We start from the raw sequence: 19,126 nt of genomic DNA on the forward strand, positions 1-19,126 counted from the left end.
CAAGTTGCTAAGGATGTCTTCTGGGCTCTCTTCCTTGGACACCCCTCGTATAAGTCCCTTTGACGTGTTCTCTGGGGCTGCCCTGTACGCACAGGTCTCGAATGCCTGCTGACCTATTCGTAGTTTTGTAATGGCTCCATACTGCAGGGCTCAATCCTCGGATGGTGTACTGATGACGATTATGTTTTGCGTGTTCTTGATGCAGATACTGTCTACAACAGCCACCACCCGGCCGACCACCGCAGCGTTGCGCAGGCAGCAATATATGCAATCCATCCTGTATTCTGAGATGTTAAGCCCACCACGCGGACGCACAATGACCTTATAATCTTCCGCCGGCAGATTAGGCAGTCGACTCGCCTTGATGATTTGTCGAGCGTTCCGCTCATTCTTTTATTTGTTTCCTGGCGCCTTTTCTGCGAAGGGCGTCTCTCGCTGCGTATTTCCCGCTGAGCCGGGCTCCCGGTCGACCTGCGTCTTGGCGCCTTTTTGCACTTCGCACCAGCCTGACCCTTTTTCAAACTCTTCCAGTGATAAGTCTTCTCCATCCACAGTTACAACCTCCATTTTGGCATAAATCGGGCCTTCGAAGAGGAACGAGGGGCTCCGAACAGCTCCGACGGCGCGTTCGGCCGAGCTCTCCACACCGCCGCGGCGGTGGAGATACTAACGTCCAGTTCGCGTTCGCTGAGCTTAGCTGCCGCGTTGACGTGGCGACCCAGAAAACACGGTTCTTGCACCAAAAAAAATGCAGCCCACCTGTCAAAACGTGGTGTCCAGAAGACATCCAGAACTTTCATCATCCACTGGTGTGAAAAATGGTGCTAGGAACTTCGATATCGTGCCGATAATCATAGAGAAACTGCAGAGCCGGTACGACGTGCGTACCCACTCCGTGGCCCCCAAGCGGCCGGCCCTACGCATTGCTTTTATTTTTTCATGCATCTTCTTGCTGTTCACTGTAGTTGCAGCTGAAAGAGGCGCTTTATAAGCTTTGATCTATGGTAATGCTTATTTTAGAGACGAACGCACAGGCTGCCATCAGTTTCCTTGACCAGGCCAGATTTTTCAGAAATTCCCCTACTTTTCCCTGACTTTTCCACAAGCGTACAAGTTCTCTGACTTTTCGTCGTCCGCTAGCCGAGCCATCTGCATATTTTTCTGTTCATCAGTGGACCGCATGTATCAACTTTGCTGTCCACGGCAACATATTTTTCAAAACGAACGTCACTAAAATAAACCCCAAGACTACCGTCGTGGTGTTCACCTGTTTGCACTTTAAATTCAAGAGCGAATTAGGCTTCATGCCGTACTGTCATGCGATGTCTTGCTTAATGGTGCCTCCTTAGTCAACTTATTTCAAGACTTTCGGTTTTCGTCGCCAAGTCAAGTGTTCAGTAGGACCCGCGAGTTGCCGTTATCTAATGTAGCCACCCCAACACTCGAAATGAGAAGGATATCTTGAAGAACCAGTTGGTGTATGATACTGAGGGGAACAGCGAAAAAATACGGGACAGAGAAAGAATGAACACGCAAACCAAGGTTTGTGTTGTGTGTTCATTCTTTCTCGGTCTCGTTTTTCGCGCTTTTTCTTCAGACTGAATATCAGCTGAGGAAACACATGTAGAATCAACACACAGTGCGTTGGCGGGCTAGTTGGCTTATCATGCTATGTTTGAACAGCACAACTGAACATGGACGGAGCGGAATACGTCAACACACACAGCGCTGTGTGAGTGTTTGAGCAATTTTTGTCACCTGCGTCCGATCACGCTGTTCTAACTTCAACCAGATTTCAACCCAGCACATGGCTATAGTGACCTAGAATAGCATGAGTCTCCAAAGCAGCGCGCAAATGCATGCGAAATGAAATCCCGCACCGCAGCGCTGCTGCGCCACACCCATTGGCTTTCTTCGCGGTGAAAGCCGCGTGGAAGAAGCGGCGGGCGTTTCCTACACGCCCGGTATTTCAGTGGCTATCAGCCAACATTGCAGTAATATTGGCAATATTTATTATTGTGTCACTCCAACACTATACTGTAGCGACTCACAAGATAGACAACCCATTTGATGGCCCTGGAGTGAGGATATTGTATACTTTCTGTCAGCTGTTTGTCACGACAATCATCCGCACTTACGCGCCCGTTTGATGAATGCATTCTGGGTGCACCCGTTGTGAGCGAAGGTACCTAATTTAGTTTCATGTGGAACGATGAATGTAAACGTACTGTAAAAAAGAATAAGCTGCAGATCACCAAAATAGATCGCGCTCCGCACTCTCTCGCCTGCGCAAGCTCCCCCAACATTTTTTTTTTTTTTTTTGTCTCTACGAATACCAACTTCTCTCTTCTTCTTTGTTTTTTAGGCCACTCCATTATATGCTCTCACTGGCTTCCCTTAACGTGCTTTACACAGATGCACCAAGTAAATGGCTATCTCACGGTACGCGCTTCCACACTTCATATCAGTTCTTTTACTTCGTGCAATCAATTTGCTTTACATCGTTCCTCAATCTGCTGTTTCAAGCATTTTCGTGGGAAACGAAATGCCTCTGTCGGCGTGGTTGTGGTACCAAAACTAAAAACTAAGTCGCGTAACTCTCGCGTCGTCTTCACTCTGAAAGGTCAATGGCATAATTAACTTATCATGCTCGGGATTTTCGTCATGACTAATGGTAATAATCTAGTATGTGGCACACAAACCCACTTTTTTCAACCAGAAATATTTCTCCCGATCTTTGGCCTGATGATTTCTCTCTGCCAGGGATTGAAAACATGGTGATCAGCAACATCAATCTCAAGATTAGGACTGCCCTATACAATTCGGAGAAATGGTCGCGTAGCTAAAATACATGAAAAAAAAACTGAAGCTCGCGAAGTCCCTATGAATTCGCCTATGACGACTCGATGGCGAAAGGACTGTTTTTCTTTGTCTTCCTTGACCCTTCCCTTCTTACTCCAAAAGCTTTATACACCTAACGTGATTTTACACTGCCCCCACGATCGAAGGCATTGCAAAGTTTACGCATGTCATCTAATTTTACATGGCCTCCGAGATCAGGCCACGGAGACAAAGCAAAGTTATCATGTCAAGTGATGACATTATCATACGACATGCTGAATGATGAGTTGATGCCATCACAAACTTTATCGACCTGTGATGTCATCACATATTTTTTTCTTCTTGCATCACTTGCACTGATGATGCAGGGTGCCGGTGGTTGATTCCCGTGTTTGATGAGGCAGCTAACGCTTTCATTTTGAGAAAGAACAGAACAAACAAAACTAAATTAATCAATAACAGTTCCCAATCGAATACGTCTCAGTTTATGGTACAAGCGATCACCCAGAAACAAACGTGATACTCAGCTAGACGCCTAGGGTAAACATGAGGCTATCAGGCCATCTTTTTATATTTTTCGAAGAGTTCATTAGAAAAGATTGAGCTGTGTTGCAGTAGCACGAAGCCTAAGGAGAAAAAAAAAAAAGAATGTGTAGTGTATGCTACATCGAGCTTATCCAGAAAAAGCAGCAAATTGCAGCCAGATGCCCTGTTGACGCACACTCAATGGCATTTCATTTAATTACTCGTATACATGCTTTTGTGAAATCTCTGAGACGTGCCTACCTTGGGCACTATAAACCTTCAAAATGCATGTCACATAGAAATCATTTGAACACGCAATGTCTTTTCAGACTAAAAAGCTAGCAGACCTTGAAGACCACAGCAGGCGTTCAAATGTAATTATTCATGGAATACCTGAGACCTCAGCAGAATCAGAAGAGGAACTAAAGGACAAGGTTGTGAAGGGTCTTTTTCAAGAAAAACTTCAGGTTAAATCTGAATCTGTTGGGCGTATCCATCGACTGGGTAAGCACGTGGGAAAGTGGCCTGTAACAGTGTATCTGCAAAACTTTACAGAAAAGAAAGAGATAATGAAAAACGCAAGCAAATTGAAGGGCTCGGATAATCATTCTTAATTACATTAAGAATGATTACTTAAAATCAACGCTAAAAAACGCAGTCTCCTCCGGCACAGCGCAAAGGCCGAGATAGAACAAGGGAAAAGAATCAACCTGATACACGATAAACTAAACATCGATAAGGATATGTATTTTTGGGATGATGTGCAAAATAGGCGGGTAAAAATGACCGGCTACAAGAACACTGCACCCTAACAGTCTAAAACCTGACGTAATGTGCATGCGCACAAGCAACTTCGTCTACTTAATTTGAATGCCCACAGTGTTATAAAACCGAGCACCTCGAAATTCTTCTACTGCAGCACGATCCTCACATTACTGTTATAACTGAGACGTGGTTACATGAACAGGTGAATGATGGCGACATTTTTCCACCTTCCTATACGGCTTTTCGTAAGGACAGGCAATCAAGGGGAGGTGGTGTGGCCGTCCTGATCCAACAAAAATTTGATGCTGTCTTGTTGAATGATGTACCGGAGCTTGAATGTATCTGTATTAAAGTAACTTTGTGGGGCCACTCATTTATCGTATGTGCATTATATAGACCGCCGGACTCAACTTTTGAATACCTATTAAAACTAAAGGAACACATGTCTAAATACCATGGCAACAAAGTTCTTTTGATTGGCGATTTCAATCTCCCCGGAGTAGATTGGGAGCGTTTTGAAACCTCTGCAGCCAATATGAGCAATGCAAATGCAGTGTTTGACATCATGCTCGCACATAATTTGGTACAATTGGTTCATGAACCAATGCATTATCAGGGTACTGCTAGGTCTATCTTAGATCTGGTATTTATTCCTCGTGATTTCAGTACACATACTGTAGTAATTGATCAAGGGCTGTCTGATCACTACTTTGTGTCAGTTTCTATCCATCTGGTACCGCTTTCGGAGACTGCCAACTCGGCGTTTCATTTTGTGAAAGACTATACACATTCCAATGATGCTTGCATTATCGAGCACCAAGAAACCTGTCTGATGGATTTTGTAGCTACCGATGTTTGTAGATTGTGGGACCAATTTAAACACATATGCTTCTACTGTATCGAAACATTTACACTGTCTAAACGTAAAAAGGTGCATAAACATACGCCCTGAATGACGAGAAGCATCATTCATCTCAAGCGTAAAGTTAAAACATTAAAGAAAAGGCATGCTGACCCCAAAGTTATAGCGGACACTCTAGATAAGCTTGCACATGCCGTACACACCTCGAAGAAATACTACTTCAATAGGTCACTCGCAAACTTCATAAAGAATGATCCAAAGAAGTTCTGGAACTATATTAGCGAAAAAAAGAAACCCATATCACAGGTTTTTGTCAATGGTTCAATGGTATCTGATCAGGCTGCCACAGCTCAACACCTCAATGAGTATTTTCATAGTGTATTTTCTACCCCTAGTGCTTCCCCATCTGTCGTAAATGCGCACAATGCCGCAAATGTAAACTTTATTTCTTATTCTGGTGCCGTTGCTATGTTGTTCAACTCAAAGACTAAGACTTCTTGCGGTCCCGACAATATCCCCAATATATTTCTGCGCCGCTTTGCAGAGTCTGTTGCAAAATACTTACTCGTCATTTTTCGAGTCTCTCTGTTGTCAGCGGAATTGCCAGATGACTGGAAGTCGGCACAAATAGTTCCTATATTCAAGAAAGGTGACCGTCTAGTACTACAAAATTATCGACCGATCTCCTTAACATCATCATGCTGTAAGCTTATCGAACACATAATAGCTCATAAATTAAATGAATTCTTAGAAGAACGCTCAGTTTTAACAAATCATCAACATGGGTTTCGAAAAAGATTTTCTACTACAACACAATTGGTTACTATCGTTCATACCTTTGCAGCTTGTCTTGATGCTAACGGCCAAATTGATGTAATATTCTTAGACTACAGTAAAGCATTCGACACATTTCCACACGATAAACTAATTATAAAGCTTCGGTTAGTTGGCATACCAGAATTATTTATCTCCTGAATCTGCCCCGCCGCGGTGGTCTAGTGGCTAAGGTACTCGGCTGCTGACCCGCACGTCGCGGGTTCGAATCCCGGCTGCGGCGGCTGCATTTCCGATGGAGGCGGAAATGTTGTAGGCCCGTGTACTCAGATTTGGGTGCACGTTAAAGAACCCCAGGTGGTCGAAATTTCCGGAGCCCTCCACTACGGCGTCTCTCATAATCATATGGTGGTTTTGGGACGTTAAACCGCACATATCAATCATATCTCCTGAATCTCACCTTATCTACTCAATCACAACCAATATGTTCAGGTAGGAGAAAAACAATCGCGCTGCCTTCCGGTGACCTCTGGCGTTCCGCAGGGGAGCGTGCTAGGCCCCCTTTTGTTTCTGGTCTACATTAATTACATTGTCAACGTAATTAGCACCCCGGTACAAATTCGTCTATTTGCTGACGATTGTGTTTTGTTTAGAGATGTAACCTGCATTAGTGACCAAAGTGACCTTAATACTAACTTAGGCAATGTATCAAAATGGTGTGAACAATGGGGAATGCTTTTTAATGCAAACAAATGTGTGTATCTCCCCATAACGCGCAAAAAAGTCCCATTAGACTACACATACAATTTAGCTGAAGCACCTTTACTTAAAGTAGCCTCCTATAAATACTTAGGTTTAACGGTAACAAGTACCTTATCCTGGAATTCGCACATAAATAACATCTGCTCTACCGCTTTCCGTAAATTATGCCTTCTCCGTCACAAGGTCAAGACTGCTCCGCCTAGTGTTAAACTCCTCTCCCACCTTTCCTTAATTAGGCCTAAACTTGAGTACGCGTCCATAGTTTGGGATCCCCACACAAAAATTAACGTTCAAAACCTAGAAAGAATTCAAAGAAAAGCAGTACGATCCATATATAGTAAATTTATGTCAACCGACTCCCCCACTGCATTACTAACGGCAAATGTTATAGAACTATTACAAATTCAAAGAAAAAAAAGTCGGCTACAGTTTCTTTCAGACATAGTAAACCCCAGGCTAGCCTTAGACATCGCAGCATACGTATGCCCCTTGTTAAGCAGACCCACTTGACACCACTATCCTCATTCCCTAATGCCAATCTTCGCAAGGACTGATACTTTTCGGTACTCCTTCTTCCCACAAACAATAGATGATTGGAATAAACTAACTGAAATTTCCTCAACGCCCTTGATTAATTGTGTAAATACTCTTCTTCCATGACTTCCTTGAATTGTATTATCACCTTGTTGTTCAATTGTTACTTTTTTTTTTAAGTCATAACCCCTCTGTCTTATATGCAAAGAAATTGTGTATAAAACGCTTTGCAACCTTGTTTCATTCTGTTATTTAGTGTGTTTCATGTATGCTCACCCTGCTTGGACTTTTTGTCCGCAGTATTCTATAAATAAATAAAGAAATAAAATATGTTAAGAATGAGCGGTTTTAAACTCTTTTCATTGCGTATGGTGAAGGCTTAAAGCTATGCACACACCTCGGGGAAGCATTCCATACTGATCACGCTCAGCAATCTCTGTAGGTTAAATAAAACAGACCCAACACATGAGTAACCACACCTAGCTCCCAAAGAACTTTCCTCATCCTCATCAGCTTGACTACACCCACTGCAGGGCAAAGGCCTCTCCTCCATGTTCTGCCATTCAACTCGGTCCTGTGCTTGCTGCTGCCACTTTATACCCACACTCTTCCGAATCTCATCTGCCCATCTAACTTTGTCTCCCCCTAACCTGCTTGCCTTCTCTGGGAATCCAGTTAGTTACCGTTAATGACCTTAAGGTGTCTCTTGAGGGGAACAGTACCAGAATCTTGGAAGAATGCTAACATCATCTTCACACATAATAAAAAAGATAAGGACTTGAAGATTACAGACCGATCAGCTTGCTCTCCGTCGTATACAAGCTATTTCCTTATTGGCCAGCGATTATCTTGCCTTCACGCTACGTGCCCTGCCCATTTCGACTATGATGTTTGTTGAAAATAAAGAAATGGGGCGTGGGTTTGAGGGGAGGCGTGACAGACATAGAGAAAGAGAAGAATGAAATAGGGAATGCGAAGCTAGCTTTGATCAAGTAAACGCAGTGTTCCTGACCTACGACTTCGGGTCATTCTTTACAATGTCCTGAACATCAATTTGTTCCCTGATATACTCTGCTCTCTTCTTGTTTCTTAGGGTTACCCCTATCATTCTCCATTCCAGTGCTCTCTGCATGGTCCACAACTCAAGTTGAACCCTCTTTGTAATCCTCCAGGTTTTTGCTCCGTAAATAAGTAACGGTAAAATGCAGCTGCTATATACGTTTCTCTTCAGGAATAGTGGTAATCTATCATTCATGATTTGAGAGTGCTAGCCAAATGTGCTCCACCCCATTTTTTTTAATCTTCTGGTTACTTAAATCTCGTGGTTCAGCTCCACGGTTACTACCTGCCCTAAGTAGACATACTCCTTTACAACTTCAAATGTACTGCTATCTATCTAGAAGCCCTGTTCAATTTTCTGCATATTAATGTTAACACTTACCTTTCTCATCTCCTTGTTTTATTCAGTAATCATGAATTGCAATTCGTCCCCTGAGTTACTCAGCAATGCAATGTCATCAACGAATCACAGGTTACTAAGATACTCTCCATTAACTCATATTCCTAACTCTTCTCATTCTAGGCCTCCAAATGCATACTGTAAGCATGTGGTAAATAGCGTTGGAGAGATCGTATACCCATGTCTTGATTCGCTGAAGATTTCTTCAAAGATATTTATACATGCTTCGTCTACACCCTGATTCTGCAGTGTCTGCATGACTCTGACGAATCAGGGCGCAGACTAAGATGGATGAAAAGTTTAAACGACAACTGGAAATAGCCAATTAGGTGCCATTTATAGCCCCAATATCAAATTCTCTCATACATGTACACCTAGAATACATCATTTCATGACGCACACCAGCCATGATGGATCACACATCGCTTTATACCAGTCACACCATAAAAGCAGCTTAGATAAAAAATACTTCAATTACGTTGTTAATTATTATCAAGACCATGTGAAGCGAAACAATGCCTCAATACTATACTGCACACCATCAACAGCATTATAAATCTGCCCCTTAAGACAAAGAAGTGGTTCAATGTAACTGCTTTTTAATGATCCAAGGGAAGATACTGTTCTATAAAGAGAGCCTTAATGCCCCATTTTGATGTTACATACAGCACTATAACTAAAACAAGTGACAAGGAGTTGCATGGCATGCATCATTCGCTGCCGAAAATTCCTAGCTAGAACCTCCCGGTGACATGCTATAGAGTGAAGATGAGGCAAAGGCAGGCTTGCTACTAACCTGTGGTTGTTCACTTGGAAAATTTTTTTTTTCTCCATTAAATCAAAAACTAGCCTTCTCAAACTTTCTGCTTGTCTTACTGACAAACTATGCTATGCGGCAATATAAAAATCATATTTTTACTTGAACTGCTACATTGTGAAAATGAGGCTGCAATATGAGTCAAAATGCTATTTTTTCCAACTTTTCCACAATATTGTCACGGAGTCATGACGTGGCCGAAGACAGGAGACTTCGTGTTGGGATTTAACTGTTTATTTGGGCGAACCTGTGCCCGGTAAACGGAAAGTCCAATTACAGCAGCAGTCTTGCACAGATAGCAGTCTCGGACTGATAGCGGCGAACGGAGCGTCGGCCTTCGATCAACAACTGACAAGCGGCGAAGCGCGCCGGCATTTATACTCTTGCCGTCGAATGTTCTAGCGTTATTGGTGGCGGTGGCGTAAATTCCAGAACAATCTGTACCGTTCGCACAGTGGGCGTGATTTCATCGAAATGATCTACTACAGTCCGGAACCTTCTCGAAAACTGCAGGCGCGGTTTGCGCTGAGAGTCGTGTGGTGTTTTGGGACGATAACAAAAACTTGGGAAATGGAACGTGGCAATATTTTGGCAATATTTTTGCTTCACTCACTCCCGAAGTATTTTAATAGTTTGATATAGACATGCATAAAGCAGCAATTGTACAAATATTACTGGCAAAAAAATTTGTGCTTTTTATAAAAAACAGTAAATGTGCCGCATATTGAAATTCTTTGCCAAAATGAAAAAGAACGAAAACAAAATGCCAATGATAAACTATCACAGCCTCGAAATTAAGGAAACACATTCTTCTGTATTGTTTACTCAAACAAGCAATTTTATATAAATTATTTGGCGTGACACAGTTAACAGAAAATTGACCGGGCACACTAACGGGGCCCTGAAACCCTTATTCAAGAAACCATAGAATAAATTCAATGGAAGAGCTTATTGCCTCATGAATTCAACAACGCAAGAATTTTAAGAATCAGTCCAGTGTGAGTGGAGTTACAAAGATTTGTTGCATGCTGCAATTGCATTCTCTCTTCTCTCGTCCCGACTAAAGTGCTGGAAGCTAAGCAGGGAGGGATGGCAGGGGCAAAGAAAATACGTCACCCACACCTCGTGACCTTGAGCACTTTTTTTTTTCTTCGAATGCACGGGGCTTTTTTAGTGTGATCCTGCGCGCACGCGTGGACAAGTTGCGGCCTCTTGTGGCGATCTCTGTAACGACCGAGAGCGTCATGTTCAAATCAGCCAATGGCTGATTGATGGGCTTGCTACAAGTGATTTCTGAGTGTCTTCTGTCATTTGCCGAAAGAAGAGAAAGCAATTTTTAGCCGACTTCGATAATTGTGAATTCCAGGTCGTATGCTGCGCTGTATTTGGCTCTCGTGTTGTCGGGAGCCCCTACTACCAATCAGCAGCGTTTTCTGACTATGCTCAAAAAGTGTTGCAAGGCCCCTTTAATATAAAATGACCCTGACAAGCGTGTGTACGTGTGCATGTTTAAAATCCCTTTTTGTATTTTTGCAATTCTAGGTATGTAGGTGATCTTTGTATTTGGGCCATTTTCCAAACTGGCTTGAATATTACACGATCACACTTGTAAACTTCCCAGATATTCTTTCAAGCAGCTATTTAACTTGTACAGCATGAATAGGGGTATCAGTAACTATCCTGGTATCTGGTAGAACATTTCCTATGAAACATCTTTTATGCACGAACTTGTGGACTAATGTAACTTTTCCTGGCATTCCTTTTCTTTCAATTGTCAAAATTAACTCAAGTGTGTGCCCGGTGAGCATTCTACGCTACCCCTCAGAAGGAAAAGTGAGCCAATAGTGTTGCAGTCGTACGGCCGTTTCTACTCTTTCTTTTGTTTCCCCTGCGTCTTCCCGATGTGCTCTCTTCATAATAAAGCGCTAATCGAGGCTAACAAATTATCGAGTAAAGCGGCGTGCATATGACTAAAAAATCACTGGTGATTATGAGCACTGGTGCTCTTATATTGTGTTGAGGTCACTGCACGCAAGTACTTCAGCTGACTGTGCTTGTAATTAACCATTTTTTGTAATTATTCTTGATTCTTGCATGCACAATGACACTGCTTTATTAGCTGTGCAAACAAGTTTCTTTTCGTTCCTTTGTTATAGCTGTTCATTTTGCGTGTTTTTATACACACACCAACATTTTCAAGTTCTATCCCTACAGCTGGGCCCCACTGATGTTGCCTGACGCATAAGTTTTTTCATTCTGTTGTTGCACCAGGCACTAACAAAACTCTTAAACGTGAGTAAGCTTTTTCACACACCACACCAATAAAGATAAGTAGACTTCAAGTGCCCCGTGTGGATTGATTGATTGATTTGTGGGGCTTAACGTCCCCAAACCACCATATGATTTTGAGAGACGCCGTAGTGGAGGGCTCCGGAAACTTCGACCACCTGGGGTTCTTTAACATGCACCCAAATCTGAGCACACGGGCCTACAACATTCCCGCCTCCATTGGAAATGCAGCCGCCACAGGCCCCGTGTGGAAACAAAGCGTGAAAAACTATAGAGCATAACACACACGTCTCGCTCTCCATGCGCTTCTACGCCCGCAGAACCAACAAGTCCGGCGCAGCAAGGACGTGGTGCGCCACTTCACCGCAAAAGGCCTGCGCAAGAGCCGCTGCTTTCAACACTCGTTTTATTCTAGGTCACTATATCGCGACTGAAGCACTCAACACATCACAACGAAAGACCTAGTTAGCCGATGCGATGCCCCAGCATTGACTAAACAAGAAGGCCGCTTCATGAACAGTGGCACTGCGGGAAGTGGCGATGGCGACAACAATGCGGTCCGACAGCAGTCTGTCACAAGGCTATTCATCACGGAGCTCTTGTGTAGGTTGTGTGAGTGCAAACCCGATGAGAGAACCGTCATTGGGGAAGAATATATGAGACCATTTGTGCAAAAATAAAAAAAAACCTATACTCGACACATTTGAACAAAAGAAGGAAAGAGAAAATGATAAGAAATAAAATCAGATAGTGCAAAAGAGCTAAAGTTAATAAGGCTAGAAAGCTGACGGCTAAATGCAAACGGTGCTTCAGGAAACGACAAACGACGGTCACCATTCTGTAGCGGAGCAAGCGCAGACAACGAGGCTTGGTGTGACGAAATGTAGTCGGGGTCACGGTTTCACTTGGAGGACATGTAGCTTCGGTTAACCTGAGGTCAGCACCCTTTGACGTTCCTCCTCCAACACTTGCACTTGGATCTGGAGACGGACGAGAAGTGCCCGGCCGATGCCAGACGAAATGCCTGGCCAACACCAGATGAAATACCTGGCCAATGCCGGGTGACGAGCAGCCCGGCCAACGCTCAGGCACACGTCCAGGTGGGAGCCTGCAGCGGACTTGCCCCTAGGAACCGTCATTACTCCTGTGCCCTGGTAGCCTGCTCGCCTCTGCCGCACCTCAGCCATGGGTCGGCCACGTCTCTGCCACAGCTCTCGCCTTCTTTTTTTCGGCTTCTTCTCGAACAGCGTGGGTGCCTCTCACAGGTCAATTTTTGAGACGTCATCTTACGCACTGTGTCTGCACCTCATCCTTCTCGCTGACTACACGAAACAATCTCGCGTACACCCATTCTGTCGCCGTCACCATCTTTTTCGCACCGATGCACTCGCGCACTTTTCAAACACCAAACTGGTTTCACTCGCGCGCTTATCACACTCTCCTGGCGATCTCGGTAGATCAAAAATTACCAATTTTATTTAAAAAATATGGTCACCTCGAGTCTCTTGAATGAAAACTTCTAATTAATTGACATTATTGGTCTTTCAACTTGGAATATTCGAGCATTTTTACCTATGGCATGCATGCAAAATGACCTGGTGGTGGTAAGCACTTTATTGATAAATCTGGCAAATTCGTGGCCTGGGCCTAGGCCGCCCCCAAGGAGGACCGAAGACCCTGTTTCCTTGCCGCTTTGCGGGCTTGCCAGATGGCCCACAGTTGATCCCTGAGGTTGGAGGGGCACAGCTCCAACCTCCAAGTGTTATGCCGCCAAGTGTTATCGACGATTGGAGGTGCGCAAGTTATGCCTCCAAGTTATGACGCCAAGTGTTATGCGGCGGTTGGAGGTGAGCAGCACCTCCAACCTCCAAGTGTTATGCCGCCAAGTGTTAGCCGCCAAGTGTTATGCAACAGTGCTGCACATGGTAGCACGTCCGTGTGTTGCGACCGTGCACCGCTCGTGCTACTTTTGCCCTGCCGCACGACGACCGGCACACCATGACGGGAGGGCAGAGTTCCAAACCATGAGGTAGTGTTTTATTCCCCCGTAACAGTCAGAAACTCGACGCGCTACACAGGGTAGCCGAACTTTGAACAGTTTAGGACTGCCTGCTGCGCATGCTTGTCATTACCCTGTTCATAAAGTTTTTTGTTTTATCACTTTCCTATCTTCTCTTTACAAGCGTGCTTCATAGTTTTTCTCTTTGGCTCTAAAGCATTTTTGTAAATCCTTTCTCATCTGTCAGTCACAAACCACGTGGCGAACGTCCATAACTATAACAGCCTGTTTCCTGCCTGTGTCTTGCTGGAGAAATGGAAACGGTGTCTTGCTAGAGAACTGGAAGACATAATTACCCTTGCTCTTCCATGGTTTCCTGGAGCTCGAGGCACTTGATCTCAAGCTTGCGCTTGCGTTCATGATCAAGGATCTCTGAATTGGCTTTGCGGATGAGCTGTGCATCTAGGCGCTGAATGTCCTCCTCTGTCTTGTAGTTGACCTTGTCACGCGAGCGCTGCACTAGTGAAAGGTTGCGCTGGACATAGCCATTGGTGCCACTGCCACGGGCAGTCTGCAGCCCAATGCCATTGTACATGTCGTCGTTTCCTGCAAGAGAAGATCAGGGCAAATTCAATTCAAATGCAAGGACGCTTGTTCTGCACTTTAGAGGGGTCAAAATCAGAATTTAGCATGCCAGAATGCCTCTAATATGAATGACATAACATCACTCTCTCTTTAGTTTGGCTGTTGCAAGATTTCAGGCACAAGGTTCTCACAGACAGGACATAACGAAGATGCCCTAATATTTGTTTATGCTTCAAAAATAAGCAATGACCATCACTTTTCCTGCAGAGCTTGATTCAATGCATTCCCACAAGCAGTTGCAGGAACAACAACATGCAATCTCTTGCTATTTGTAACCGACGACTTAATGATTATTGAACAGAGTTGGAAAGTCAGCTGAGAGCTTTCAGAACAATCACGCGACACATAGCTGTGGTAATGCACCTTTGAAGTGTAGTCCACTTTTTTTTCTGATGACATCTATGTTTACCGGTGTCTGCACGTAGCACGACAGCAGAAGTGAAGCACTCCACATTTCAGAAACCCTCAAGCAGTTATCGTCGGGAATGCTTTATCTACCCCAGCAAAAACATGAGACCAAAATTTAAAGCGCCACTCACCAGGCCCTATACCAAATTTTAGTTGGACCGTGGAAGTTGTTAGGTGTCCGATGAGGAACATTTTGCCACACACATTTTTTTAATCGTTTCGTTACGACCTGAGAAAACTGTTTTTTTTTTTGCGGCGCAAAGCGAGCACGAGAGGAGGAGAGCTCGAAACCCTTGCCGCTCCCCCGCGTAGTCTTCGCAAGCCAAATCTCTTCCCTACCCTCTCCAGCATCCGACCAAGAGGTCACGTGCGCATCATGTGCCCGAACAAGCCCAACCCCCATACGCGAGCGTTTTTTTTTTTTTTTTGACCATGCAGTGTTATTTCATATCATGGTTTACTGCCTGTTTCTGCAAAATAAGTCGGAAACGCTGGCTTAGACGCGGTAGAATAGATGAGCACAATGAGTGCGCGAACGCGTAAGAGCGTTCCACGGCTGTTGTCGCCTCGATAGGCTGACTGCGAATACGAGCGCATACGAAACACCGGCACATTAGCCCCGCATCTCGTTGCAATTCACGGAGAAAAAAAAAATAAAAAAAGAACGTTCATATTTCCTTATTGCATCTCATTATTTATCTACAGGTTTCTTGATCTCTTCAAGCAACAAATACATAAACTACACATGTTGTGTAAAAAATTTTCTCCACGTGACTTGCCACTGTTGGCAACGTCAGAGCATAGCCGTCTACGTAGAAGACCAACATCACTGCATTGCCGTGTACATAGGGCCATTCATACGCGCATGTCATGCCCTTATTCTCTGAACACGCGCCCGCAAAAGGAAGGGGGAGCAGCGTTCATACTGAAATTTGACCCATTTCTGCGGCGGATAGCGTTGCAAATTTTAGCAGATGTGATCATGAATGCCTCATCTACGCATTGCGTTTATCAGCTCAAAATTGTCAAACCTGGTGAGTGGCCTTTTAAGCTCAAGTTTCCTTCGACAACTTGCATAGTGCGTGAGCAATATTTTGTACGTATATTTGTTCGAGTGTTTTAGATACGCTGAGTTTTTGTTCCTATCACTGTTGCAGTTTACAAAAATCACCACCAATAAACCACCTCTCCCCCTATGGCCATGACACGAGGCATGATCTGATAGCAGTGCGCTGGCTCCCCGTGCCAGGAAGAAAATTTGAGAAGACCCCGTAGGCAGCTAGCTATAAGAGACTGTCGTGGGAATCGCTCGTGAACGCGACATGCGCCCCACGAGGCCAAAAGGGTTTCTATTATTTTGCCGAACTGTTGAGATTAGTTTCAACTAATGAAGTAATTGATCGATTGATATGTGGTGTTTAACGTCTAAAACCACCATATGATTATGAGAGACGTCGTAGTTGAAGGCTCCGGAAATTGTGACCACCTGGGTTTCTTTAACGTGCACCCAAATCTGAGCACACGGGCCTACAACATTTCCGCCTCCATCAGAAGCCGAGTACCTTAGCCACTAGACCACTGCGGCGGGGCTTCAACTAATGAATGTTATGGTAGTTTTCACCTTACAAGTTGTGACCATGGCCCAGTGTTTCCAAATGCTACCGAGCAAACAGGCGAATACTCATCACAAATAACAGGAAACGATGAATTTTCCCATTCTTTATAATATATTTAATTATGACTAAGACAATGTAACTCAAATCTGAGTTTAGAAAATCACCAAATTGTTTTTTATAGCAAAAATATGCTCCAATATGAACTAAAGCTAAGAGGGTTGTACAGAAAGTAAGCTTCCCAATCGAGGTAAGGTTTAGGCCAACCCCGACATCAGTGGTTCCCGCTCTACCGTGCATGATTTGCTATGTTGCTCAGTGGCAGCCATGGAAGTGTGGATGTCACTAAGGTTTATGCTGAAGAATGCATGTCTGTTCAGCACATCTGCAAATGCTGCAAAGCTTCTCCTTCTAGAAGGGGGGCAACAAGCAGGCTCTATCATCACAGGATATGAAACGCAAGTGTTTCATTACATCCCCGCAACAAAACAGCAATCTCAACAGTGGTGTCACCCTGGTTCATAGCCGCCAACCTTCAAGAGCGAATTTCAAGTGTGAGCAGAGGTCGCACACCTTAGCAAATTGGCGGGAGACTTCTCTGACTTGTAACTACAAAAGCTGGAGCACAGTCTTCAAAAGTTTGTCGAAAAAAATGACTATGTTGAAAAATATAGAAAAGTGTAAGCTACTCAACAATATATAAATTATTAATAATTAACAATGTTTTTTATTTTATAAAAATACAAGAACCTTACTTTTTGTACAACCCTCCTGTATACTTCTAAACACTTTTACCAGGGTAGCTTTCCTTCAGTTAATGGCATGTTTGCCGCGCATGATTAACTTGTTGATTAACCCAATGTATGTTTGACTTCAACACTCAGCCATAGGCATGCACACACAGGGGCATTTCAGGAGGTGAGCAGGGCTCCCCAGTCCCCTAGAGAGGGGGTGTAAATATGCCCCCCCCCCCCCCCCCCATTGACTTAGTAGGATGGACCATGAACTTTCACCCCCCTCTATGGGGAATCCTGCATATGCCTCTGCACTCAACTGCTCAGTCATTGACACACACGCTATTCAACACACTGACACAATGACAAATGTACATTTTAAACGTGAGGATCACTGATGTAACTGTTCTTGCTGAGAAAATACAAGTAAGCCAAAACAGAAAATGCAACAAGCAAATGGACATTTTTATGAGTCAACGAAAAAAATAAGATTAAATCTACCCATTATAACTGAAACTGGCCACTCTGCTGCTGTCACAGACGCCAAGATGGCATACAAATCAGGTCAACCAATTCATTCGCCTGCCTGGTGTGACACATCACTGGCAACCCTTTCATGCCCAAATGGCAAAAGTGGCTATGGCCGTTTATTTTTCCTTTTACCACTCTGAGTATTTGCATTTATCAAAATCGCTGATAGTGTGAGTTAGTAATTCACCCCTGAAATACAGACACACTATTTCAACAGCAACTTAGAAAAACGGGCACAAGTGCATACAACCAACTAAAAGTTTAGTTGGAAAGCAATGACATACACTGAAATTCCATTACGACGACACTGACGGGGCACATAAAAAGTTGGTTGTTACAAAATTTCATTGTAATGAAATTTCATCGATCAACAACAAAATTCGTTAGGATACAATGATTATGATCCTCGTCCTTTGTCCCAGCAAGCGCTTGCATTAGCTAAGTCGCTAACTCAGGCCTACCTAGCCGCAGGCCCAGTAAACATATTTTTTGGGTATCACACAATAATAATATACAGAAAAGTTGGAGGCTAAACTCGTGGTGCGGGTAATACAGGCGTTTTGGTGGGCAAGTTGGCTTCATGGTAATGCAAGGAAGGCGGCTTTGGGCAGCGCCTCCTTTATTTTTTTCAGTACCAGGGCAAAGGAGTGGATTTCAATGGGAGGTGCCCGTGAGTACTAGCGTGGCATTTCTGCCACCACGTGCCACAACTGGAGTAAACATGTCGCCGCGTCATTTCTCGCGCAAACGAATGCTGCGGCTGTATTCGAAGTTATTATACAGCTAGGTTTTTGGCTGTATTGGCATTATTTAGGGTATAACAAAAACTTGCAAACGAGAATCGTGAAGCCCTTGTTGTTCTGGACAACCAGCCCATTTCAAAGGCATATGTCGTTTGTGTCTATTTGATCGAGGCACTCTTGCATCATCTGCTAGGTCGATATCAGATAACTTATACAAGTTATCTGCGGAAGATTGTTTTGTCACAGTGACTTTCACTTGACTGAAAGTTGTTCTTTCGGCTCACTGAAAGTCGATTTTTGAGAAAAGCCTTTACCGGGAGCTAATAAAAGCTTGGATGCTATAATGTTGGCGGATAGTTGCTGCTGTCTAGTGGTGTAGCACATTACTCGCAAGCTTAGAGTTCATGTGCTGAATAGCACAAAATGCCAGTAGACTGCTTCCAGGGATATAGGTGATCCTCCGTTACCTTCGCAATGTTTTTGAGCATTACATGTGTTGCCACCGAGAGAGAGCAAATGCCATAAAATGAGGAACTTTGCCAGGTGATTTCACCATTTGAGAGCATAAACAATGAGATCGTGCTGAAACAAACAAAAACAGCTCAATATGCGGCGCGACTCCTGCAATCATGGCCTCTGTTTTGAACAGGTGCTGTTAAAGTCTAATGCAGACTTTCAACATTAGCTAATGTGGCAGTCGAGTAAGATGCCACCTGTTGTCAGTTGCTTGAGCTCGTCTGTGTACTTGTTGATGGATTGTTATATCCGGCTGCTCAACTCTGTTTCCTTGTTCTTGCCACTGACTTCCTAATTGGATAGCGAGCA

The 19,126-nt window shown here is 44.0% G+C and overlaps 1 protein-coding gene across 13 annotated transcripts in view; it reads right to left on the minus strand.

Annotated features, from left to right (window-relative positions):
- Srrm234 (Serine-arginine repetitive matrix 2/3/4) overlaps positions 1-19,126 on the minus strand; it is a 357,763-nt gene that overhangs the window by 299,946 nt on the left and 38,691 nt on the right. For all 13 annotated transcript variants that reach the window (XM_075888712.1, XM_075888714.1, XM_075888713.1 and 10 more), the window contains exon 2: positions 13,984-14,233. In XM_075888712.1, coding sequence (XP_075744827.1) covers positions 13,984-14,233 — 250 coding nt within the window. The remainder of the gene's footprint in view (positions 1-13,983; positions 14,234-19,126) is intronic.

The sequence above is a fragment of the Rhipicephalus microplus genome, chromosome 3, assembly GCF_043290135.1.
Source record: "Rhipicephalus microplus isolate Deutch F79 chromosome 3, USDA_Rmic, whole genome shotgun sequence".
NCBI classification, from domain to species: domain Eukaryota; kingdom Metazoa; phylum Arthropoda; class Arachnida; order Ixodida; family Ixodidae; genus Rhipicephalus; species Rhipicephalus microplus.